This window comes from Antechinus flavipes, chromosome 1 (genome assembly GCF_016432865.1).
Source record: "Antechinus flavipes isolate AdamAnt ecotype Samford, QLD, Australia chromosome 1, AdamAnt_v2, whole genome shotgun sequence".
NCBI classification, from domain to species: Eukaryota; Metazoa; Chordata; class Mammalia; order Dasyuromorphia; family Dasyuridae; genus Antechinus; species Antechinus flavipes.
This window is the reverse complement of record NC_067398.1, coordinates 668,977,880-669,002,474: the sequence shown is the minus strand read 5'-3', so window position 1 is coordinate 669,002,474 and position 24,595 is coordinate 668,977,880. Positions and strand designations below refer to the sequence as shown.

General features: G+C 47.2%; 1 protein-coding gene across 1 annotated transcript in view; it reads left to right on the top strand.

Annotated features, from left to right (window-relative positions):
• MED16 (mediator complex subunit 16) overlaps positions 1 to 24,595 on the top strand; it is a 47,643-nt gene that overhangs the window by 11,194 nt on the left and 11,854 nt on the right. The window contains exons 5-11 of the mRNA XM_051972127.1: positions 783 to 1,214; positions 1,974 to 2,079; positions 8,856 to 9,011; positions 12,316 to 12,527; positions 17,664 to 17,870; positions 19,982 to 20,192; positions 20,934 to 21,067. Of these exons, the coding sequence (XP_051828087.1) occupies positions 783 to 1,214; positions 1,974 to 2,079; positions 8,856 to 9,011; positions 12,316 to 12,527; positions 17,664 to 17,870; positions 19,982 to 20,192; positions 20,934 to 21,067 (1,458 nt within the window). The remainder of the gene's footprint in view (positions 1 to 782; positions 1,215 to 1,973; positions 2,080 to 8,855; positions 9,012 to 12,315; positions 12,528 to 17,663; positions 17,871 to 19,981; positions 20,193 to 20,933; positions 21,068 to 24,595) is intronic.

The following is a 24,595-nucleotide window of genomic DNA, read 5'->3' as shown; positions in this document are numbered from 1 at the left end:
GGAATAATAAGCAATGAAGTCATCCCCAGCTCTAAATTATAATAAAAGGTCACAAGGACCCTCTCCTTATTCAGGACTTCAAAAGGTCTGAGTAGGCACTCTCCCCCATTGCAATGTCAGTCCCTCTAGACTTTTGTAGATACAGGAGCATGAATTGTTGTGCAAAAAACCTTCAGCCCTTCCCCCCAGTCTTCTGAAGATGCTCCTTCCCGGGCTGAGGCTGGTCTGAGGGCGACAGACCCATGACGGACCCTCCCCAGCTTAGTGGCTTCTGCTGTCATTTTTGCTCCCGTGGTGTTCTGTGGGAATCACCTGCAGCCCCCGTGTGCCCCAGTCTCGGAGGATGGTTTTTAGTGGTGGATAAATACATAACAGAGCAGGAAGGAATCGGTGTTATGGCCTTCACAAGGTCCCGGGTTTGGGGGCCTCGCCGCTGCTTGGCAGTAATGCTTGGCTACCTGACCCAGATGGCATCGGCCGCCATTGGCACGTCCCTCGTCGGAGGTTAACGGGCGTCCAGAGACGCTTGTCCACTCGGCATTAGGCTGATGGGTTTTTTTTGGCCGCAGTGACTCTTGGATACCATTTATCAAGTCATAGTAGAGATGAAATCTGTGTCAGTGCGGTGACGATTCCTTTAAGGACTGAAACCTAGAAAAATTATGTCCAGGGAGAAGGGGGGGTCACGGGAGCTCTCCACTGACCCCGACCAGGAGACTTCTGGTCCCTGAGGTCCTTGATTTAAAAGGACAGCATTCAACAGGCTGTTTCTTTCTTTGCAGTCTGGTGCCTCCAGTTTTGGCGACAAGTTTTCTCGAGTCAAGTTCTCCCCATCCCTGACGCTTTTTGGCGGGAAGCCCATGGAGGGTTGGATTGCGGTGACCATCAGCGGGCTGGTGATTGTCTCCCTGCTTAAGCCCAACGGGCAGGTACTGACTTCCACGGAGAGCCTGTGCCGCCTCCGCTGCCGCGTGGCCCTGGCGGACATCGCCTTCACGGGCGGCGGGAACATCGTGGTCGCCACGTCCGACGGCAGCAGCACCTCCCCGGTGCAGTTCTACAAGGTGTGCGTCAGCGTGGTGAACGAGAAGTGCAGGATCGACACGGAGATCCTCCCGTCGCTCTTCATGCGCTGCACCACAGACCCGGCGCGGAAGGACAAGTACCCCGCCATCACCCACCTGAAATTCCTGGCCAGAGACATGTCGGAGCAGGTGGGCCGCCTTCTCCCCTCCCCGCCCTCCTCCCCAGGCGCGCGTGGACAGAGCACTTTGCTCCTACCAGCCCGCTCCTGTGGATGGCTGCAAATGTTATTATCTCCATCCCTTTGATGGAGAAACTGAGGCTCAGGGAGTTAATGCCTCTGGGATCCAGTTTCTTCATCTAGAAAATGAAGATGAGAAAAGATTCCATAGGTCTCCAAGGCCCCTTCCAAGGCTTAGAGTTCTGCTCTCCACGGCGTTTCTCCAGTGCCCGCTCCTGGCGCTGTGCCCAAGACAGGATGGAGAACGTCCCCCCCTCAGGGAGCTTACATTCTCTTGGGGGAGGGTACAACCCGCGCCCAGACACAGGCAGGCTGGGAGGGAAAGTGTCAGCCCCAGTGCCCCCCGGGGTCTCCGAGGGAGGAAGGGCGGGCGTGGTGCAGGGTGCTGTCGGCGTGGGGCAGGAGAGGGCACATGGCGTCGGGGGAGGGGTGAAAAAAAACCCAGAGACAGAGGAGGGAGGGGAGCGGGAGAGCAGACTAGAAATGCCGGGTGAAACGGGGCTGGCGCAGTCAGACGGGCACCTCGGCTCGTGTTGTGGCGGCCTGACTGACAACAGGGAGAGCCGGCCGTCAGGAGCGTGGAGGGGGGACAGGCCGGTGGTGGGTGCAGCTCAAGTCCGAGGGGCGGGCAGCGACCTGGCCGGGCCACAGGGAGCCCTGCCCTTTCATAGGCCCGAGGGCTCCAGCTGCCTTCCCCTGTGCCCCGCAGGTGCTGCTGTGTGCCTCCAACCAGATGAACAGCATCGTGGAGTGCTGGTCCCTGCGCAAGGAAGGCCTGCCCGTGAACAACATCTTCCAGCAGATCTCCCCTGTGGGTGAGTTTCCTGTCCCGAGGGTCCCGCCGACCTCTGCCACCAAAAGCTTTCTGAGCCCCCGCCCGTGAAACCAAGGAAAGGAGCTCCGTCTGGGGCTGCTTGTCAGTTAAAGTGAGCCTTAACGTAGAATGTCCGTAACTTCTCAGGCACTTGCTCGGTCCTGTTTTGTGGTCTGTTCACCCCTGCATTTGGGGAGTCACTTTTCCTTTTTTGTATTAGGACTGAATGTTTCTATGTTAAATGTTAAATGTTTCTATGTTAAAATAATTCCCCTAAAAGTTTTTTTAAAAGCTATTTTTTTAGTCTTATTTCCAATAGTAGAATTGGGGGTGGTAGTCAAAGGATATATATGGTTGTTATTTATTGTTCTTTTATATCATAAGATTGCTTTCTGAAGGGATTCTAGCCATTCCATTGGTTGTATGAGAATGTCTTATTTTTCACAGCCTTATTTTGAACTTATATTAAATTTGATGATTTAAAAAAAAGTTTCTGCCAGTTTGATAGGAAGATGGTACCTCAGAATTATTTGTTTGTATTTATTAGGAAGAGTGGGTTTTTTTCTAAGTGAATGTTTGGAATCTTTGTCTCTTCATACTTTGGCAGTTATTTTTTGGTTGCTGGCAGGACAAACAAAAAGACTCTCTGTACAGACCAGAGTGTCTTTTTGCTGTGTGATTCTAGATAAGCCCCAAGAGGCTTTACACCTGGAGTCAGGAGGACCCAAGTTCAAATGCAGCCTTAGACACTTAGTAGCTGTGTGACCTTGAGCAAGTCAGTTAACCCTGATTACTTTTTAAAAAAAAATAGTATAAGAAACTTTGTCAAACACATGTAACAGAACTCACCTCTGATGCCCACTGGCTTTGTGACTCTGGGTAAGTCTCAGTCCTTGATATCTGAGTCGCTGAGGAGGCGTGCTCCTACATCAGTAAAGGGAGTTTCCTCCCCTGGGGGTTCTCTGTGTCAGCAAAATCACAGGTCAGATACCTGTCCCTATTCCTGCCTGTCAGCTGGAAAGCCTGCCTGCTTTGTCAAAAAAGGAAATGGTGTTCATGTGCCATGACCCGGGCTTGCTGGAGCTCAGCTAGTTTTTTGTTTATGCTTCTGTTTTCTCGAGGTGCTCTTGTCCCTTCTTCTCTCCAGCCCCTAGTCTCTTCCGCTACAAAATGGGAGTGAGATTGAGTTAAATGGCTTCCAAGATTCTTCCTAACTCTACATCTGTGCTTTTCTGCTTCCATCGCCATTCTTTAGTAGGAGGTTGTTGAATGTTGAAAACTATCTTTGCATGTATTTTGAAAAGTGAAAAGCTATTTACTAGTAATTTGAGCATAATAACAGCATCTACATTGCAGGGCTGTTACAAGGATCAAATCAGATGAGAATGTGTGTATATGTGTGTGTGTCTTTATAAACCCCAAGGTGCATATACATATGATTCATACACATAAATGTATATCATTAAAACTAGATCTGTAAAAATATCTGTATAATCCCTTTCAACTTATAAAATATTTTATTTACAATTTGTAAAAAAAAAAAAAAAAAAAAAAAAAAAAAAAAAGTAAAATTTTACCAGGAATTGAAATTGAATTGACTAGTTTGTACTTTTAAGTCTTTTTTTTTTTTTTTTTTTTTTTGATAACCAGGATATTTAGTCTTCTTCAGTCCTATGGCAACTCCTCTCCTCATTCCCATTCCCCACCTTTTTTCAAAGAGGGCTAGGTGGCCAGAATCCCTAGGCCAGCAGATGCAGACACTGATCAATGCTCTTTTTCTATAAAAAATCAAAGTAGAACTTGATGGTCCTGGCATCTGCATGTCACCCATGATCCTCAGCTCATCTGTCTGCAGAGAGATCTTGGCCCTTTTTGGGAGGCAGCTTCTCTTGTTTTTCCCAGGATGAATTTTAAAAAAAGAAAAAACAAAACATCTTACTGACCAGTAAACATTGTCATCCCTAGCTTTTCTTGCTTATTTTGTATTTAGCCTTCCTGACACTAACCCTTAAAAATATATATTATTTACATAATTTTTTTTTAACAATTTGAACTTTTTAAAAATCACTTTCATTTCCTAACATATTTTCTCTCCTCCATGAGCTATCTCATATAACAAAGAATGAAAAAGAAAGGAAAAAATGGAGTTTACTAAAACTCACCAAATTGACCTTGTTGTGATACGAGAGCCACCTGCCAGTGGCTGCTGGAGATCTGTAGAATGGATCTCTTTATGAGAGAGGATGATGATACAAGGAAACTGAGAGACCGTTGCATTCTCTAACCTCCCTCCTCTTCCCTCTTGCCTCCAATTTATTTCATTCTCAGTCCGCAACACCTGGGTCAGCAAAGGCTCCTTTGTAACTCCTTCAAGTTTATGATTTACAGCTGTGGAGGCTCTCGGAGAATTGACCTGCCCCTTCACCCAGGCATGGTGCTTAACAGACCATAGTCCCTGTGCTCTGCAGACAAGGGCAAGAAGTGCCTTTCTTTCATCTCCTCTGAAATCACATAGCATCTGGTTGGGCTTTTGTTTTTTCCCTTCATGTAGGTATTAGTATTTATATTGTTTTCTTAGCTGAAATCTTCCCTGAGTTTCTCAGAGTTATTCATATTCGTTGTTTCTCAGTATCAGTACAGCTCAACAGGAATGACATCCATGTACTGTACTTCCCCAATCTACGGCTCTCTTCTTTTTTTTCCCCCTAAATAATAGTTTTTTATATAGTTATATAAAATAGCTTTTGTTTTTCCAAATAAATGCCAAGATAGTTTTCAACATTCACCCTTGCAAAATACTGTGTTCCAAGTTTTTCTCCCTCCTTCCTCCCTAAAACAGCAAGTAATACAATACAGGTTAAACATGTGCAATTCTTCTGTACATATTCATGCCAGACATTTATCACACTACACAAGAAAAATCAGATCAGAAAGGAATAAGAAAGAGAAAAAAAAAAAAAAAAAAAAAAGGAAGCAAACAACAACCAAAAAGGTGACAAGACTATGCTGTGATCCACCCCCAGAATCCTCTCTGGAAGCATTTGGCTCTCTCCATCCCATGGCCATTGGAACTAGTTCGGCTCTCTTCTTATGAGATCTTCCCCTCCCTACCCCTCACCCCCACCCCACCCCCACACACTTCTCTTTCCTTACTGCCATCTTTCTGGAATCCCAAGTTGCTTTGTGCATCCCCACCGGTCTCATTAGACAGCCCCTCTCCCTTCTGACCAGAGCCCTTTTTTTTTTTGGCAGCTGTCAGAATCCCGCATTGCTGCCTTCTGGTGGCATCCTTCCTGTCCTTTCTTTGTACTCTTGCCCTAGTCGGATGGCCAGAGTGCTTGTGGGTCGGCTCCATTTTCCTCTCTATCCCACATTCTAAGATGAGCTGGTCCCTTCCAGTGAAGGCTCCATTGCTTTTACTTCAGACAGGCGGCCAGCCCACAAGGGCAGAGTATCTTCTTGGTTCCTTATTATCATAAGGCAGGCCAAGAAATTATCAGCTTCCCCACCCTAGGTGGCAATGCTTCAGTCATTGAAGATCTTTGTGGTCCCTACCAGGCTTGTTACCTATTTCCCAAACTCACCTCATTCTGGTCAGAAGAGAACTGGATTTGAGACTTACCTGTGACATTTCATAGTGTTACACGTAACCTCTGAGCCTCTGTTCCTCTTCTATAAAATGAAGTTAGAAACACTTGTTTTCCTTTTTTTTTTTTTTTAATTGTAGTAAATTTATTTTTAATACACATTGCATTATGAATCATGTTGGGAGAGAAAAATCAGAATAAAGAAGGATAACTATGAGAGAAATAAAAAAACAGAAAAAAGAAGTGAACATAAGCATGTATTGATTTCCCTTCAGTCTCCTTAGTTCTTTTTCTGGATGCAAATGGTGTCTTCTGTCCAAAGTCTTTTGGGATTGCTTTGGATCACTGAAGCACTGAGAAGAACCAAGTTTTTCCATAGTTGATCATCACATATTCTTGCTGTTATTGTGTACAGTGTATTTGTGGTTCTACCTGTTTCACTCAACATGAGTTCATGTAAATTTTTCCGGCCCTTTCTATAATCGGCTTGTTCATCATTTCTTACAGAACAATAATATTCCATTATTTTCATGTACTGCAACTTGTTCAGCTATTCCCCAGTCAATGGGCATCCACTCCTTTTCCAAATCCACAAAAAGAACTGCTACAAACCTTTCTGCACATGTGGGTCCTTTTCCTCCTTTATGATCTCTTCGGGATACAGACCTAGTAATGACACTGCTGGGTCAGAGTATGCACAGTTTGATAACCCTTTGGGCATAGTTACAAATTGTTCTCCAGAATGGCTGGTTCCATTCACAGTTCTACCAACAATGCATGAGTGTTCCAGTTTTCCCACATTCCCTCCAACATTGATCATTATCTTTTCCTGTCATCTTAGCCATCCTGAGAGTGTGAGGTGGTACCTCAGAGTTGTTTTAATTTGCATTTTTCTAATCATCAGTGATGCAGAACATTTTTTCATATAACCATAAATGACTTTAATTTCATCATCTGAAAATTGTCTGTTCGTGTCCTTTGACCCTTTATCAATTGGGGAGTGACTTGTATTTTTATAAATTTGACACATTCTTCATATGTTTTAGAAATGAGACCTTTATCAGAAATACTGGCTATAAAAGATTTTTTTCCCAGCTTTATACTTCCCTTTTAATCTTGTTTCTGTTGGTTTTGTTTGTACAAAAACTTTTTAATTTAATCTAATCAAAGTTGTCCATTTTGACTTTCATAATGTTCTCTAGTTCTTTTTTGGTCATAAATTCCTCCCTTTTCCAAAGCTCTGACGGGTCAGTGATCCCTTGTTCTCCTAATTTGTTTTTGGTATCCTCCTTTATGCCCAAATCATGTATCCATTTTGACTTTATTTTGGTATGGAGTATGAGATGTAGGTCTGTGCTGAGTTTCTGACATAATTTTCCAGTTTTCCTAGTAATTTTTATCAAATAGTGAGTTCTTATTCCAGAAACTGGGGTTTATCAAATATTGGATTGTTATAGACCTTGATTATTGTGTTGTGTGTATCTAATCTATTCCACTGATCCACCACTCTGTTTCTTAGCCAGTACCAAATGGTTTTGATTACTGCTACTTTATAATATAGTTTTAGGTTTGGTACTGCTAAGCCACCATCCTTTCATATCTTGACCTTTTTTCTTCCAGAAGAATTTTTGTTCTTCCAGAAGAATTTTATTCTAATTTTTTCTAGTTTTATAAAATAATGTTTTGGCAGTTTGATTGGTATGGCACTAAACAAGTAGACCAATTTAGGCCTAGCCATGAACAATTGATATTTTTCCAATTATTTAGATGTGACTTTATTTGTGTTTTGTAATTGTGTTCATATAGTTCTTGGGTTTGTCTTGGCAGGTAGACCCTCGAGTATTTTATTTCGTCTACAGTAATTTTAGATGGAATTTCTCTTAGAAACACTTGTTTTTAATGTTATTATGAGATGAGATAATGTACTTAGTGCTAGGTGGCACAGTGAATAGAGTGCTGAGCCTGTAGACAAATCCTAGCCTCACACACTTACTAGGTGGACAAGTCACTCCTCTGCTTCTGTTTCCACATTTGTAAAATAGGATTGGTGTGAAGATTAAATAAATGAAATGCTTAGCACAGTGCCTGGCACATAGTTGGTGATCTTTATTATTCTTTTAGGAAACTTTTAAGTATTATGTAAATATCAGTTATTATCATTCTTAATATTTACTCAAATGCTCTTTCACCTTGCTTCCTTCCTTTGGTTTCTTCATTTCTTCAAACATATGTACTCTTCTTCCTTTCCTTTTTAAATTTATCTTCTTTTGATTAAGATGTCCTTTGAAAGCATCTCCTAGTCATTCTTCAGCCAAGTCTCAGTAAAAACTATAATACCAAATTTGTTTCATGAATGGTTCAGCTGTTGTTCTTTTTCAGTCACTTCTGACTCTTTGTTTTATATTTGTGATATGACTCCAATATTACCTTTTGACATTCTGCCTCTGGGACATCCTCATTTAGCAGTCCCTTCCTCTGTTTCTCTGACCTGTCCACTTCACCTTGAAGTGATCCCTTCCTTCTCTATTCCCATCATATTGTATACTCCTCTTACTTATTTATATTTGAACTTTGTTATGTTTAAGCACATGACTTAGTACAATTCCTCCCTTCCCCCCCACCCCTGCTCCTTAATTGTAGTCTCCTGGAGGACAAGGTCTCTGTATTATTTTTCTGTCTCTCCCAGGGCCCAGGACTCCTGGTACTTTCCATTTAGTGGGATTGAAACAGTCCTACATCCTTTTTCCCTGCCCTTTTTCCTCCCACTTCCAAACCTAAGCAGTGCTTTGGTGTGTTTTTGAAAGCACAGATGTTGTAAACATTGAGTTAAAGAGGCTGCTTTCTGCTCAGTGTAATGGATGTTCTGAGCTTTCTGAATGCCTGAGAGCTGGGCCCTTGTGACCCTCTCCAGAAGAGCCGATGGGATGGCTCTCCGTAAGCCCTCTCTGCTTCCATCTCCATGGCATCAGAGTCATTAAATGTGAAACAGAACAAGCTTTGCTTCCTTAATGACATTTCGCAGCTTCAGGACAATTCATCAGTTCTTATGTTCCCTTTTTAGAGTTGTTGACAGGAAAGAGCCGGGGATGGGAAAGGTCTCTTAGTTTCAATCACATTAAATAGCAAACATGACTCATGCCCCCCCTCAAGTGTTCTATTTGTTTTCTTCTTTCTGATGCTGTATTTGAAGTCGGAGACAAACAACCGATGATCCTGAAGTGGCGGATTCTTTCAGCAACCAATGATCTGGACCGTGTGTCTGCCGTGGCCCTGCCCAAGCTGCCCATCTCGCTCACCAACACGGACCTGAAAGTGGCCAACGACACCAAATTCTGCCCTGGCTTAGGTATGGCCTCAGCCGAGCCGCTGTATATGTTATATAAATTACATGTGATATACACACATACACACGCGCGCTCTCACACCCTCATTCACACACTCATACACACATTCACACGTGTACACACACTCAGACATGTACACACACGTGTAAACGCTGACCTGTACACACTTACCCATATACACTCCCCATACCCACACACACTCACCCTTACACACTTACCCAAATTACACATTCACACACACACTCAGACACATCCAGATTTGTACCCACACAAAAATGCACACTCACACGTCCCCGGGGTGGGGCACAAGGGGCCCAGGAGAGGGAGCTTTGGGCATCCGTAGTGATTCTCTGGCAGGCATTCTTAACCTGAGGGCACTGATTTTTATAAGGTCTATGGATGGACTTTAAGCGTCTGTGAATTTGGATGGGGCTGAAAACCCGACAACTTTATAAATTTAGCATTTCTTTCCATTATTTCTAAAGGTTCTTCTGGGTGGGGGTCTGTAAGTTTTACCAGCCTGCCAGAGGGGCCGAGAGCCTAAGTTACCAGGAAGCTGTTTTGGGCCTGGGGTTAAGCAGAATTTCCTGTTTATGATAGTTGATCCTTAAATCACACTTTTCAGGGAACAATGCAGGTGACACTTAATCTTTGCAGCAGCTCTGTGAGGCAAGGAAAGCGTGCAGTACTATTCTACCCAGAGGAGGTCACAGGAAGGGTCTCCGAGTCCTAACTCCTCTTTTCTAGATGAGGAATTGGAAGTCCAGAGAATGGGAATGGCTGGCCCAAAGTCACACTCAGCTGAGAGCAGAGAAGGGGCTCTCAGGGCCCCACTGTGTCACCTCGGGGCCTGCCGCATCCAGGACCCTCCCCCCAACAGATAGTGTTCTGAGTGTGTGGGATGTGGCCACAAGAGAAAGGAGAAGGTGGAGAGACTCCAAGCCTGTGCCTGGGGGTCTCTGGGCCATGTGGCCAGGGAGGGGAGGGGTCGGGCTGATCCATCACTGACTGTTGAGGCTTTTGTCAGCAGCACCAGGGAGAGGGATCTAAACACGCTCTGGCTCGGGTGGCTTTGCCATACTGCCTTTTGTTTGCTTTAATTTTTTGTTTTGTGGGAGATTTCCCAGTGGGGGGAGAGGGAAGGAGAGGAAATATTTGGCAATGAAGCTTATATAAGTGCAAAAGGTAGCAGTAAGAGCAAAAGGAATAGGAAATGGGTCTCTCAGGGGGCGACGGTTTCCCTGAATTTCAGTGCTGCAGGGTCCCGCTCTCAGACCTGGGGTGCTTAGAGGTGCCCCAGTATTGATAGGGTCATTCCAGACATTGTCATTGTCAGGCTTTGTCATTGGTCCTGGAACAGACTCACAGCTACCCTCTGGGCCCTGGGGAAGATGCCTCGCATGCTCACACTGCCGGGCACCCACAGATCAGGAAAGACCCACATACTTCCCGAAGCGTCCTACCTCTGCCTTCCAGAAGAGACCTCCAGCTGCCCCCTGGGCCTTCCCCAGCCTGGGGGCTGCTTGGCCCAGTCTCTGCATCAGTCTTCCAGGCCCGCTGGCCAGTCTAGGGGTGAGCCCAGCAGCCCCCACACTCTGACATCCATCCTTCTCCTAGTTGCCAGGTACTTGGCAGCTGGGCCAGCTTCCTTGGCCACTGAGGCTGGCCAGCTCTGAGCCTGTTCCTGGCTGATGCGGACACTTCCCGCGGCTGCCCCGGTCTGTCCCCTCATAACTCTCCCCATCCTCGGACACGGGCCCTTGGGCTCCTCTGATCTCTATAAGGGGGTCTTCTCTCATCTCCCAGCAGGGGTGAAGTGCCCATGGGCTCCTGAGCCTTTTCCCTGTCATTGCCTCTTCCAGCCAGAGGATGGAGTGGGGGTCTTCCTGAGAACCATTCTGTACATGCAGGGGACTCAGATTCAGCCGCAGGGGCGCCTTAGAAAGACCACTTTCCTCATTTCTCTGGTTCAGGGAGACCTAGGGAAGGGACACGATTGGCAGAGAAAGTAAAAAAAACCATCTCCTAAGGCTGGGAAGGATTATAGGATCATGGGATTTTAGGGTGGTAGGAGATGGAGCCTGACCTCCTCAGGTCTCATCTTTAAAATGGGGATGGGGGGACTGGGAGAGGGGCTTGTGCCAGGCACTCTCTAAGATCCTTTGGGTAGCTAAGTGGAGGCCTTGGAGAGGCAAGAGACAGCTGCCTCAGACAGGGCTGTGGGTGGCTCTGTGGGCCCTGCCCTCTCGGACGCGACATGGAGAGTCAGAAATTGTGGGGTCTTGGGCATCCCCTGGCCGCTGCAGCTCCTTCACGTTCAAGAAACTGCATTGGCTCACTCTGGTCCTGAGCAGAAAACGAAACACTCCGCTTGGCATTTCACCCCTTCTCGCTGGCCTCCATCCCCTTCCAGGACCGATGTGGGCCCGTCTCCATCCTGGCCACATGGCCTGTTGGCTGTCTCCTGAATGCAGCGGCCGTCCCTTGCCCCGGCTTCTGCTGTCTTTCCGTCTGAATCTCTGGAACGGACGCCTTCCTTACTCTGCCTGCTTCGGGCCCTGGCCCCCGGGCTTGGGGCAGGGGCGGCCCCCTGGGGGCAGTGGTTCTGATCTCTGACACCCTCTGTGTGTCCCGGGCCCCTTTGGCTTTCTCTCTGTTCTGTTCTTAGGGGAACAATACAAGTGAGAAGTTATCAAGGAAGTAGAATAATAAGTGTGGCCCCCAGGCTAGCGGGGTCCTCCCTCCTGACTCCCCCTTCCCTGCCAGTGAGTGTGAGGCCAGACTTAGAGCTCGTGCTCCCCGAAGTCTGAGGAAGTGGGGCTGGGGCTGACCCTGGAGGGACCCCTGAGGGGAGCGGCAAGTCCATCAGTGAGCGTCATGTTCCCCCCCCGCTACAGGGGCTGCATCTTCTTAGCTGGAAGTGGACGGGGGAGATGTCGGGCGGCCTGCCCGATGCCCGATGGATGAGGCGGGCGGGGTCTGGGCCTTCCGTGTGCCCGTGACCACCTGTGTGGGTGGTCATTAGGGCACTTGTCAGTCAGCCTAGGAGAAGCACGGTGGGAACTTGACTCAGGCCTTGTTCCCTTGGGGGGGAGGATGGAGCCCCACGTGCCTCCTGGTGCCCGCGCAGGGCTGCGAGGACACTGCCTGAGAGCGGGCCTGCATTCTGATCTCTCGGCCACTAACCTGCGGGCTGATCTCTGGCCCGGGACGGCTTCTCTCGGGCCTCAGTGTCCTCGTAAGATGAGGCCCTCGGATCAGATTCAGGGCCTCGGTCTGACCCTGTTTGTTTCCCCTGCCCCACAGGCCTGGCCCTGGCCTTTCACGATGGCAGCGTCCACATCGTCCACCGCCTCTCCCTGCAGACGATGGCCATGTTCTATGGCTCCTCCACCCAGCGCCCGGTGGATGAGCCGTCCATCAAGAGGCAGCGGACCGCCGGCCCCTCCATCCACTTCAAAGCTATGCAGCTCTCCTGGACCTCGCTGGCTCTTGTAGGCATCGATAACCACGGAAAGGTAACCGTCTCCGTCCTGTACGCCCCGCCTCCTCGGACCCGCGCTCCCGCAGAACCTGTGGTAGATGCCCCGTAGGAGGGGCTGCATGTTAGGCTGGGGGGCAGAGCTCAGGGAAGGAAGGGAACGGCCTGCATTACACGCCCGCTCTGTGCCAGGCCCTGGGCTGAAGGCTTTGCCAATGTGCGTCTATTTGATCCTTACACCAAACTCAGAAGGTGGGCACTGTTACTCTCCCCAGTTTACAGTTGGGAAAACTGGGCAGCAAGACTTGCCCAGGGTCACACAGCTAAGTGTCAGGCCAGATTTGAATTCAGGCCTTCCCAGAAGCCAGGCTCTGCTCCCCTCTGCCTCCTGTTTTACAGAGGAAGAAGCCATAGGACAGACTCCCAGTCTTCTGACAAGTGCTAATGTACAAGAACTCTCATTCCCTCCTTATTTGTTGAGGGATGGGATAAAATCACGGACTTCCCTAGTAATAATTCGGGAGAATGGTTTCTGAGAATTGAATTTATTTAGGCATCTACCCACTTTCAGAGAAGAAGGATGAATAAAACGTAAATTTAAACAACAGAAGAACAAAATCCTAAACCAAAAAAAAAAGAAAGAAAGAAAGAAGGAAATAAGATGAAGTCAGAAATCGGGTTCATGGTTCTTACTGTCTAGTTCCTGTACAGGTGGTACAAGTCCAGTGGCAGATTCCAGTAGAAAGGAGGGGGAAATCCCTTGGAGTCCAGTAGACAGGGTCAAGTAGGGAGGGGACCTTGTTTAAACCAAGAACTTGAGCCAGATTGGTAGTGAGGCAAAGCATGCAAGGGCTGGCTCTCAGAACCAGGAGGTAACTTAGGAGGAGGAAGTCAGGAGCTGGCAGCTCGTCTGCCCCACCCCTGAGCCTTACAGAGTGGCTGCCTAACTTGCCTGGTGGAAGGGGCTTTGTCTGGGCAGGTGGGCCTGGCCTTCTGGGGCCTTTCCCGATTCCCATGGACCTCCAGCTCAGCTGCCCGCTCCATCTTTCTCTTCTAAGTAGCAAAGCTGTTCATTATCTCTCTCCTTCTCTTTCTTTCTGAAGTGCATTGAATTCTTTTTATTTCATGTCTACAAAATAGAGACCTTGCCCTGACCCAGCCTGTTTTGACTTTTTTGGGCTTCTGGTGACAGGTCTTCAGCTTAACCGAGCTGCTGTTCAGTTGAGGTTTCAATTGCTCAGCCCAGCACTTTCCTCTCAGTCTCCTTCCCAGGCACTTTCTCTTTGTCTGGTTCCATTCTGAGCACAAGCCACTCGACTTTGGGAAACCTCAGATCCTTTTACAAAGATGAAATCTGAAAAAAAAAAAAAAAAAAAAGATGAAATCTGCCCTTCTGCAGGCTCCTTTGCTCCTATTTTCATTGTCAGGACCTGAGCCAAGAAGATCTAATTCTGTTTTCACATCCAAAGCCCTGGAATACAAGGGGTGGGTGGGTGAGGTAGCTGTCGAATTCTTCTCTGCAGTTATTCAGCAAATTCAGGAGATGTTTATTGAGTGCCTGCTGTGTGTAGGGCTGAGAATACAAAGTCGGCAAGCATTTATTAAGTATCTACTATATACCAGGCACTGTGTTAAGAGTTGGGGAAACATAGAAAAGTAAAAGACAGGCCTGTCCTCAAGGAACTCACAGTCTGATTAGAGAGATAACATGTAAACAATAGATACAAACAAAAACCAGGGGAAAGTCTCAGAGGATAAAAAGACAAAAATCATAGCTCCTGATCTCAAGGAACTTGTGTTCTCCTGAGAAATAGGACATATATGTATGCACTTAAGGCTAACACAAAAGAGACATAGTGACACTAAGAGCAGGAGGGAGAGGGAAGTCTTCCAGAGAAGGTGCTTTAGAGCAAGGTCACGCAGCTCTGGGGAGAGGTCAAGACTGCTGAAGGTCGGAGTGTGGCCTAGGGGATGGAGTCAGAAAGATCCAACTTGGGGTCCTTCCCCAGCATTGAGCTGAGGCCGGTTACTTCACCTCTCTCAGCCTCAGTTTCCTCTTCTGAGGAAATGGGGATAATAATGGCCTCTGCCTCCCAGTGTTGCCTTTGCAAATGTTGAAATGCTACCTAAATGCTATTGCTATTTTTAACAGTAGAGCTCATTTTGGGTGCAGTGTGATGTAAGAACAGCAGAGTTAGGTGGAGCAAGATTTTGGAGAACCTGAAATGCTGTGTTGAGGAATTTGTTTACTCATCTGGTGGTAGTGGGGGGCCGTGGGAAATTGTCGGGCAGGGAGGTGTGATGGGAAGGGTTTCTGCCTCGAAAGTCATGCGAAAGACAAACTAGAGAGAAAAGGGAACCCCCAACATTGCCGTTTCCTTCATCTTCCTGTGCCATGTTTACTGGTTACCTCCGTGTTCATCCTCACCATCCTGCACATGCTACAGCTTGTCTACAAAACTTACCTGAGTAGCAGGAAATTTGGACTTCACTTTCACACTTTGGACTCATGAAGAGCTTGCAGTCCACCTGATCCCCTGATGCCTTTCCACAGGAACTGTCATGTATGGCTACCTCTCCCCTAGCCTTTGTGAAATGAGTTTTCTTTTCTTCAACCCCTCACTCTTTCCAGTCTAATCTGCAGCTCCATGAACGTCACTGACTTACAAAGTTGACAGGTCATGACTAAGGATGATTCTCTGAGCCCTTGAATTAGAGACATCTTCCAAGTCCACGTCATGAAACTTTATTGAATGTTTTGCTGAAATCCAGGTGTGTCCCTGCTATATCCCTCCCTGACCTACGGTACGGAAACAGGAACTGTCTCTGGTCTGGCACGCCCTCCTTGGTGAAGCCCTGCTGGTGGTCTGTGCCCAGAGCTTTCCTCCTGAGTGCTGACAAGCCCTCCCCTTAGTCCTGTGCTCTCAGAGCTGGCTGGCAGTGGGAGTCAAGCCTCTGGTTTATGGGCTCCCATTTCTGAAAATAGTGATATCTTTGCCATCTCTCGCTCCTGTGCCACCTCTCCCATTCTTAAAGGCTTTTATAAGCTCCCCTGTGGAATCCCACCAGTCACACGTGGCCATTTCTGTCCAGACCCATAGCTTTCTGACCATCTCAAAAAACAGGGATAAAGTTATCATCTCCTTATTGCCTGGGGGTCCTGCTCCCTGCTAACCACTTTTGTTGTCATCTTCCCTAAGAGCATTCTTGGGAGAAGAAAAGGAATGGCGACTGTTTACATGCAGTGCTTTAAGATTTGCAAAGCGGGTTTCAAATAGGATCCTGTTTGATGCTCATTAAAGCTTTGGGAGGAAAGGAAGGTGTTAGTATTATTATTCCCATTTTCACAGCAGGGGAGAAAACAGGCAGAGAGAAGCAAAGTGACTTGTGCAGGTGATGCAACTAGTAAAGAGCAGAGGCTGCCTTTGAAGCCAGGTCCTCCTGACTTCCAGTCTCTCTGTCCTGAGCCGTCAGCTCTAGAGCAGATGTTCAGTTACTCTGCCCGCTGTTGTCCATTATCCTCTCATCTGCCAGCATGGAGCTCTCTTCCCTTTTTGGACACTTCCTTGTCCTCCCCTTACCGTTCTTCACTGGCCTCAGCCTGGTTCCTCCAGGATCCTCCTGCTGTGACCTCCATCTTCACTTCCCCTGAATTTGTCAGGAAATTAATTCTTTGCACTTTGATAGTGGTCTCTTTGGGAAGATCCCCCCTTTGCCGAATTCTCCCTTAGAGACATTTCTGCTCCAGTTTCCTCCTTCCTTGAATATCCTGGAATTTTCCCTTGCTCACAAATTTTGTTGTTCCCTACCCTTTGGGGTATTATTCCTCTGGGCCTCCCCAAGGATATTTAGACCAGTGTCTGAAGATGCTGGACCTCGTAGATCATGGACCTCCCTAGGGCTCCCCCTAGAGGCTGGTGGGCCCCCTTGTGGGAGAGCCCTGAGAACCTCTCTTCCCGCATTCTCCTGCAGATTTGTCCTGCTAAGCCTGGAAACAGCCCTTCAGTGTCCGGGTGACTACCCGTCTGTCCCCTCTCCCCAGGGGCCTCAGTCGCTTCATTTGTAAAAGTAGCTGGACTGGCCCATGAAGTCCCTTGTCTTTCTAAGTCTGTGGTCCTCTGTTCCCCATCCCTGATGGGTCAGTGTTCTCCTTGCCCGCCGCTTGTACCTCGCTCCCAATCACCTTGCCGAGGCCTGATCCTTTCCGAAGGCCTGTGCTTCCCTTTGGGCTTGTCAGCTGGCTCCTCGGTGCTTTGCCTTCCGGGGCACCCTGAGAGACGGCCTCAGGGGTCCTTCCACCGCAGACTTTGTAGTTGTAGCTTCACCAGGTTGTCCCCCAGGCAGGCTTCCCTTTGGGTCGTGATGGGCAGCACCAGAGATCACCGCCTCTGCTCGGATAGTCACGGGTGCCTGCTCAATCATCCCAGTGGTGCAGACGTGGCTGAAGAGAATAGAGGCTGCTTTTTAGAAATATTCTGCTCCGGTCTCCAGCAAGTGCTTCAAGTGTACGACTCCTGCTACTTTGTGCATCTCCAGGCCAGCCACGGGTACTGTGCCTTGGGAATGATGATCATGTAGAGTCTAGCGTCTTCTGGAGGCCTCCCTGAGCCCGTTAGCCCGAGACAGCCTTGGCTGCTGGAGAAGGGCGTGCAGCCCCTAGTGCAGACGTCCCACCCCAGTTTGACTTAGGGCTCGCTTGGGTGCGTTTCCTGTGGGCAGAACGGTAGAGAAATCTCTTCCGGAGGATGAAGGTAGGCTGAATGTAACAAGAACAGCTGGCATTTATATGGTGCCGCCTGTGTGCCAGGCCCTGGCTTAGTCCTGGGAAGACAAAGAAAGGCAAAGTGGGGCTCACAGCCCAGCGGGGACGGCGTTGTGCAGACAACTGTACACAAATAAGGCACACGCAGCTGTCCTGTAGCACCTAAAACCTGCAGAACACTTGGCTCAGAGCAGCTTGGGAGGCGCGTCAGTGCGGGGCATGTCCTACCCATCTTGTGGCTGAAGAAAGCGAAGTTTGTAGGGGTTAACTCAGGGCTGGTGAGCTCAGGCCCAGGATTAGGTGAGGCCTTGTGCCGTTTCTGAGGCAGGTGCTGCCCATCTCAGGTGACACTGCACAAGAAGCAGGGGATGATTGAAGGTTCTAACGCAGGGTTTTGTCTTCTCCCGGTAGCTGAGCATGCTCCGCATCTCACCCTCCATGGGCCATGCCCTGGACATGAACATGTCCCTGCGCCATCTGCTCTTCTTGCTGGAATATTGCATGGTGACAGGCTATGACTGGTGGGATATCCTGCTGCACGTGCAGCCCAACATGGTGCAGAACCTGGTGGAAAAGCTCCATGAAGAGTACATGCGTCAGAATGCAGCGCTGCAGCAGGTGAGTGGGTCTGCCTGGAGAGGCAGCGTGGGCTGGGAGCCGCAGGGCCTGGCCCCACATCCTGGCAGGGGAAGGCAGGGTGGGCAGGGAGCCGCAGGGCCTGGCCCCACGTCCTGGCAGGGGAAGGCAGGGTGGGCTGGGAGCCGCAGGGCTTGGGGCTGCAGAGCCCCAGGCCCAGATGTGGGCCGGGAGCCGCAGGGCTTGGCTGGACAGCTCCTAGGGTGAACCATTCACCCTGTTTCTGACTCTTAGACTCCAGGACTAAGGGTCCAAATTCCTACAGAACCGTGTGCTGATCCTCCAGCTCACCCTCCTGGCCTTGGGGTTGAAGGATGATGGTAGAATCCTGACCTGGAGGCTAGAGTCCAGGTTTATTCCCTAAGATTACAGTATGGAAAAGCAAAGCCACTCCCTGGGGCCTGTGGTCTTCCCAATGTATATGGGGGACTTAGTCTGTAAAATGGACTGTTTCAGGGTTAGTTATTCGGTTCTTCTATTAAATAGTCAAATGACCTGGGATCAAAAGGTCTGGCTTCTCGGGGCCTTGGCTTTCTCCTCCATGAAACAGAAGATCTTGGATTCTGAGGCTTATTCACCTCTCTTTATCCAGGGCCCTTTTACAGCCAGGCAAAGCCTGCGACCCCTGAATCTCAGAATCAAGGGGCGGCCTTGTCTTGTTTTTGAGGCAGTTGGGATTAAGTGACTTGCCCAAGGTCGTACCACTAGTAAATATTAAGTGTCTGAGGCTGGATTTGAACTCAGCTCCTCTTGACTCCAGGGCTGGTGCTCTATCTAGTGCGCCACCTCGCTGCCTCAGAATCATGGTAGTTGTTTTTTTTTTAAATGCATAAGCTAAAGTGCATAAGTTCACAAAAGGAAACCAATTCTATTGAGTTAAACATGTCATTTTTTCTCCACCAAAGTTCATGGATTCCTGAGATCTCTCTGTGGTTTGGATGACTAAGTTTCTTTCCAGCTCATTTATTAGCCGTTCTCTCTAGGTTCATGGAAAGGTAAGGCTGTTCACTACTCTAGTGTAGGGGATGCCCGACCGTTTTGTTGACATGCCCGTGACAGTGGTTTTGGGGCGCTTTTCCGTGCATCTGGTTTTTCTAGAAGTGCCTTGTGGCAGTGTGACTCAGTCTGGCCATCACTGGTATGGCTCATTCAAGAAGCGAGGAACCCAGAGATTAGTTTTCATGGACAAATTCTTCTTATGGGAGTGTTGAAAACATTTCATAGAATTCTAGAGCGAAAAGGGATCCTGGTTATTTTCTAAATGGAGACTTAATGCACCACCTAATTGGGATATCGTCAGGAATTGTGTTAAGTTACCTTTGGAATCCTTTCCCACCTTGAGTTTCTCCAAAGTCTTTCAAAGAAGGGATTTTATTTCACAGAAGAAACTGAGGGTCAGAAAGGGGAATACACTTGCCCAAGATGAGTTGGTGAGGCAGAGCAGGGGCTTGAGTCCAGATCTCCTAATTGGATTGATTGCAGTTAAGTCAGTTCTCTTCCCATTGTTCCCTCCTGAGGAGGAGAAGCTCCTGAGTCAAGCCCCCCCACTGACGGGGCTCAGCATTTGCTCCGTGCTGTACGTGGTGCTTATTCTAGGATACAGAGCAGGGAGATAGGGAGATAAATAAGACACGACTCCTGCCTTCGTCATGCTTGCAGTCCGGTAGAGAAGATAAGCCCTGTCTGCAATCTTATACAACTTAGACTGGGAATTCTAAGCTGCGAATCCCTTTGGCAGGGGATGCTGGGAGGATGCATTTGAGCCTTGACCATCACGATTGCCCTCTCTGCAGAGCCATTGTTTGGGGCTGGCATTGGGGAAGGGGCGGTGTCTGCGAGAGAGCAGCTCATAGCTGGCTTCCTTCTTAGTCCTAGAGAAAAGCAGGTTTAGTAGGAGTGCCTCAGGCTGGGTGACTCTGACCATTCTGCCCCCTGCTTCACTCTGGGTTGTTGAGAGATTGGGGAGGGGCAACACCTCAGAGTCAGAGTCGGGGAGCTGGCCCTGCTTCCGGCCCTGCTTCTGGCCCTGCCACTGACTCCCTTAGACCTTTTGAGTCCCCCACTCCAACATTCTTGGTGTCGTCTCGTGGCAGGTGCTGTCCACTCGGATTGTGGCCATGAAGGCTTCCCTCTGTAAGCTCTCCTCCTGCACCGTGGCCCGGGTCTGCGATTACCACGCCAAGCTCTTCCTGATCGCCATCAGCTCCACCCTGAAGTCTCTGCTCCGGCCCCACTTCCTGAACACTCCAGACAAGAGTCCTGGGGACCGGCTGACTGAAATCTGCAGCAAGATCACTGACGTCGGTAGGTGGGGCTTAAGCCTGGGACTCTTTCTCGCCTCTGCTTCCTCCCCAAGAGAAGTGTGTTATTAGGTGGGTTCACTGTCACTCCCCTGGCAGTGGGAGCCCACTTTGTTTCCAGTTCTTTACCCTCGTAGCAGCCCTTGGCTGCTGTGAACACTGGTATCACTAGGGCTGTTCTGAGTATGAACAGCGCGTTTACTTTCTCACTTCTGAATTTGTTTCCCAGAACGGCTGGGTTGGCTCCTGGCTCCACCACAGTGTATTGGGCTGCCTGTATTCCCCCAGCCCCTTCAGCCCTGATCCGGATCTGGTCTGTGTCATCCTAGCCAGTGTGCTGCCCCCAGAGCAGGTTCACATCAGCCTCCCTCTTATTGTTGGGCATGTAGCCTGCCTCAGCCCCTCCTTCCTCCGGGTCAGAGGAGTTAGGCAGGAAACACTCCAGACCCAGTTGCCTTCAGGGCAGACCACGTGCTGTCGTGGCCCGTTTGGGAAAGTGGTCGGACTCTCAGCACACTGCAGGGGAGAGGCTGGGGGAGCGGACGCTTGCTCTGTTTACCCGCTGTAGCCATTGCAAGTAAGGAACATTGGGAAGACCCGGCCCCACAGAGGCAGCCAAGCTGTGAGCAGAGATGGGGGATGGCCTCCGGAGGCTTTGGTGGCCCTGGCTCTCCATGTTCAGGGCATTCCTGAGCTGACCTTTCATGCTCCAGCATCCCACAGTCACACCTCCTTTTGATTCTAGATATCGACAAGGTGATGATCAACCTGAAGACTGAAGAGTTTGTGTTGGAGATGACCACCCTGCAGTCCTTGCAGCAGCTCATCCAGTGGGTGGGAGACTTCGTGCTCTACCTCTTGGCCAGCCTGCCCAACCAGGTGAGGGTGTACCTGCGTCTCTGTCCTCGGCCAAAGTGGGCAGAGGGCAAGCAGGCCAGCCTGGCCTGGTGTCTCCTTTCGCCCTCCTTATCTTGATGCTTTTACCAGCACAGTGGCCTAGAACAGTTTAAACTGACATTGCTTTGGTGTTTTATGGTTATTAAGTCTCTTCACTTCTACTTCAAAAAAATTTTTTTCCTAGTTAACAAAGGTTTATTTTTTCTCTTTCCTATCTTCACTCCCCCAATTGAAAAAAGAAAAAGAAAAACAAAACCTTTGTGATTAATATGAATAATCAAGTAAAACAAACTTCCACATTGGTCGTGTCCAAAAGAAAAAAAGTTTTGTTTTGCACTTTGAGATTGTTATCTCTGTCAGGAGATGAGTATCATGCTACATTATCTATCCTCTGTCTTGCAGTCATGGTTGGTTAATGTGTAGATTAGCATTCTTAAGTCTTTTAGACTCTCTTGTCTTTATTGTTATTGTCATTATATGCACCATTCTGGTTCTGCTCGCTTCACTGTGCATCAGTTTGCACAGGGCTTCCCAGGTTTCCCTGCCATCATCCCTTTGGTATTTCTTATGGTACAATAGTTTTCTATCACATTTTCATACCAAATCTTATCCAGCCGTTTCCCAGTTGATGGAGAGCTGACTCTGCCTTAGCTTACAGTTCCTTGCCATTACATAAAGAGCAGCTCTAAATATTTTGATGTGTGTGTGTGGATCCTTCCTCTTCTTCTTTGATCTCTTTTAGGGCTTAAGCCTAATAATGCTTCATTTATAGTCTCCTGATCTTTCTCCTTTTAGCCTTATGGTCTTCATTTTCCAAATGACATTAACAATAGTAACTTAAGTGGCTCTAGGATCCAAATACAATTCGTTTTTGTTTGACATTTAAAACCATTCTCAATCTAATTCCAAGCTTCCTGTGCAGACTGATTTCACACTGCTTTCCATTTCTTGTATTATCTTCCAGCCAGACTGGTCTATTGGCTGTCCCTCTCCCACGCCATTGCACAGACTATCTGTTCTCTTCCTCCCCAGGTTCTGCACCCCTCATCTTTCTCTTAGAATTCCCAGTTCTCTTCATGGATCTTCTCAAGTGCCACTTCCAACAGGTTGCCTTCACTGATCACTGCAACCATTAGGGTTCCTATCCCTCACAATTACTTTGTATTTATTTTGAATATACTTTGTATTTTATTATCTGTGTATAATGTTGTCTTTCTCCAGTAGAACGGATGCTCCTTGAGGACCAGCACTCTTGGTGTTTGAACTTTGTATCTCCAACACCAAGTACTGTGCCTAGTATGTTTTATAAAAGATTAGGATATTGGATCCTACTCATCTCTCCTCCTCCAGTCTTGGGTCACACTATGGCTAGCTTTCTTTTCTTTTTTTTTCTTTTTTTTTCCAATTAAAAAAATTTTAATTTAATTAAATTAATTTTTAATTTCAATTTTTTTCTTATAGCTTTTTATTTACAAGATATATTCATGGATATTTTTTCAGCATTGACAATTACAAAACTTTTTGTTCCAATTATTCCCCTCCTTCCCCCAACCCCTTCCCCAGATGGCAGGTAGACCAATACATGTTAAATATGTTTAAAGTATATGTTAAATACAATATATGTATACATGTCCATACAGTTATTTTGCTTCACAAGAAGAATCAGACTTTGAAATAGTGTACAATTAACCTGTGAAAGAAATCAAATGCAAGCGAACAAAAACAGAGGGATTGGGAATTGTATGTAGTGGTTCACTCTCATTTCCCAGAGTTCTTTCACTGGATGTAGCTGGTTCTATTCATTATTGAACAAAAGGAGATGATTTGGTTCATCTCATTGTTGAAGAGAGCCACATCCATCAGAATTGATCATCATATAGTATTATTGTTGAAGTATATAATGATCTCCTGGTTCTTCTCATTTCACTCAGCATCAGTTCATGTAAGCTTTCTTTTCTTTATCCCAAATTCTGAGGTGGAGTGATCATCTGGAGTTGTTCCATGTGATTGAGAATTGAGCTTAGTACCATCTCCCTTATCTTTAAGACCATCTGGGAGCTTAGAACAAAAACAAGCTGCTCTCCTTCTGGCCGAGAGTTCCCCACTCCACCAGATCCATCATAACTGCGATGTTATGGCTCCATCCCTGAAGAATTCCTCCCTGATTTCTGCCTTTTCTCTAGCAGATCTCAGTGCCATATAAAAATGGGAGGAAGGCAGAAGAGGCTTCTTCCTAAGAATCTCCCTTCTGCCCTTCCCATATCTTAGCTGTTTGACTCCTTGAATGAGATGTGAAGGTCCCCAAAGCTACTCAGGGATACTCATGGATACTCAGTGTTTCCACCCATTGCCTCTTAGCTATCCTTTGTGCCCTCGTCCAAGTGTCTGAGACCGTGGTGTTTATTGATAGCTCTTAGATTCTGTCTCTAGTGCATTTCCAGATTTCCTACCTCAGTCTTCTCATGTGGTTGCTTTTCTCTATAGTATCTGGTTTGGTAGGTAGTTTCCTTTCAGTTTAAAATCCTTTGGATAAATTTCATGCAAATGACTTCTACCAGCCCTCCTTAAGGCCATTCTCTCTGGCCCAGGAGCTCAAATTTTTTTCTTTTTTTTATTTTATTATAGCTTTTTTTTTCAAAATATATACAAAGATAGTTTTCAACATTCACCCTTGCAAAACCTTATGTTGCAAATTTTTCTCCCTCCTTTCTCCTCATATTCTCCTCTAGATAGCAAGTAATCCAATATATGTTAAACATGCAATTCTTCTATACATAATTCCACATTTATCATGCTGCACACACAAAAAAAAATCAGATCAAAAAGAAAAAAAAAAGAAAAAGAAAAAAAATCAAGGAAACAACAAAAAAAACCGATACTGTGTTGTGATCCACATTCACTTCCCACAGTCCTCTCTCTGGGTACAGATGGCTCTCTCCATTATAAGTCTATTGGAACTGGCCTGAATCACCTCATTGCTGAAAAGAGCCATGTCCATCAGAATTGATTATCACATAATCTTGTTGCTGTGTACAATATTCTCTTGGCTCTGCCCATTTCATTCAGCCTCAGTTCCTATAAGTCTCTCTAGGCCTTTCTGGAATCATCCTGCTGATTATTTCTTTTCTTTCTTTTTTTTAAATGTATAAAATTCATTCATTTATTCTTACAGCAATCCTATGAAGTTGATATATAGGTCAAATCTCCAAATTTCTTTCTTTTTTTTTTAATTTTTTATTTTAAAAAAAATTTCTTTGCATTATCCCTTGCACTTACTTCTGTTCCGACTTTATCCCTCCCTCCCTCTACCCCCTCCCCCAGATGGCAAGCACTGCTGATTATTTCTTATAGAACAATAATATTCCATCACATTCATATACCATAACTTATTCAGCCACTCTCCAGTTGATGGGCATCCACTCCATTTCCAGTTTCTGGCCACTACAAAGAGGGCTGCCATAAACATTTTGGCACATGTGGGTCCCTTTCCTTCCTTAATGTCTCTTTGGG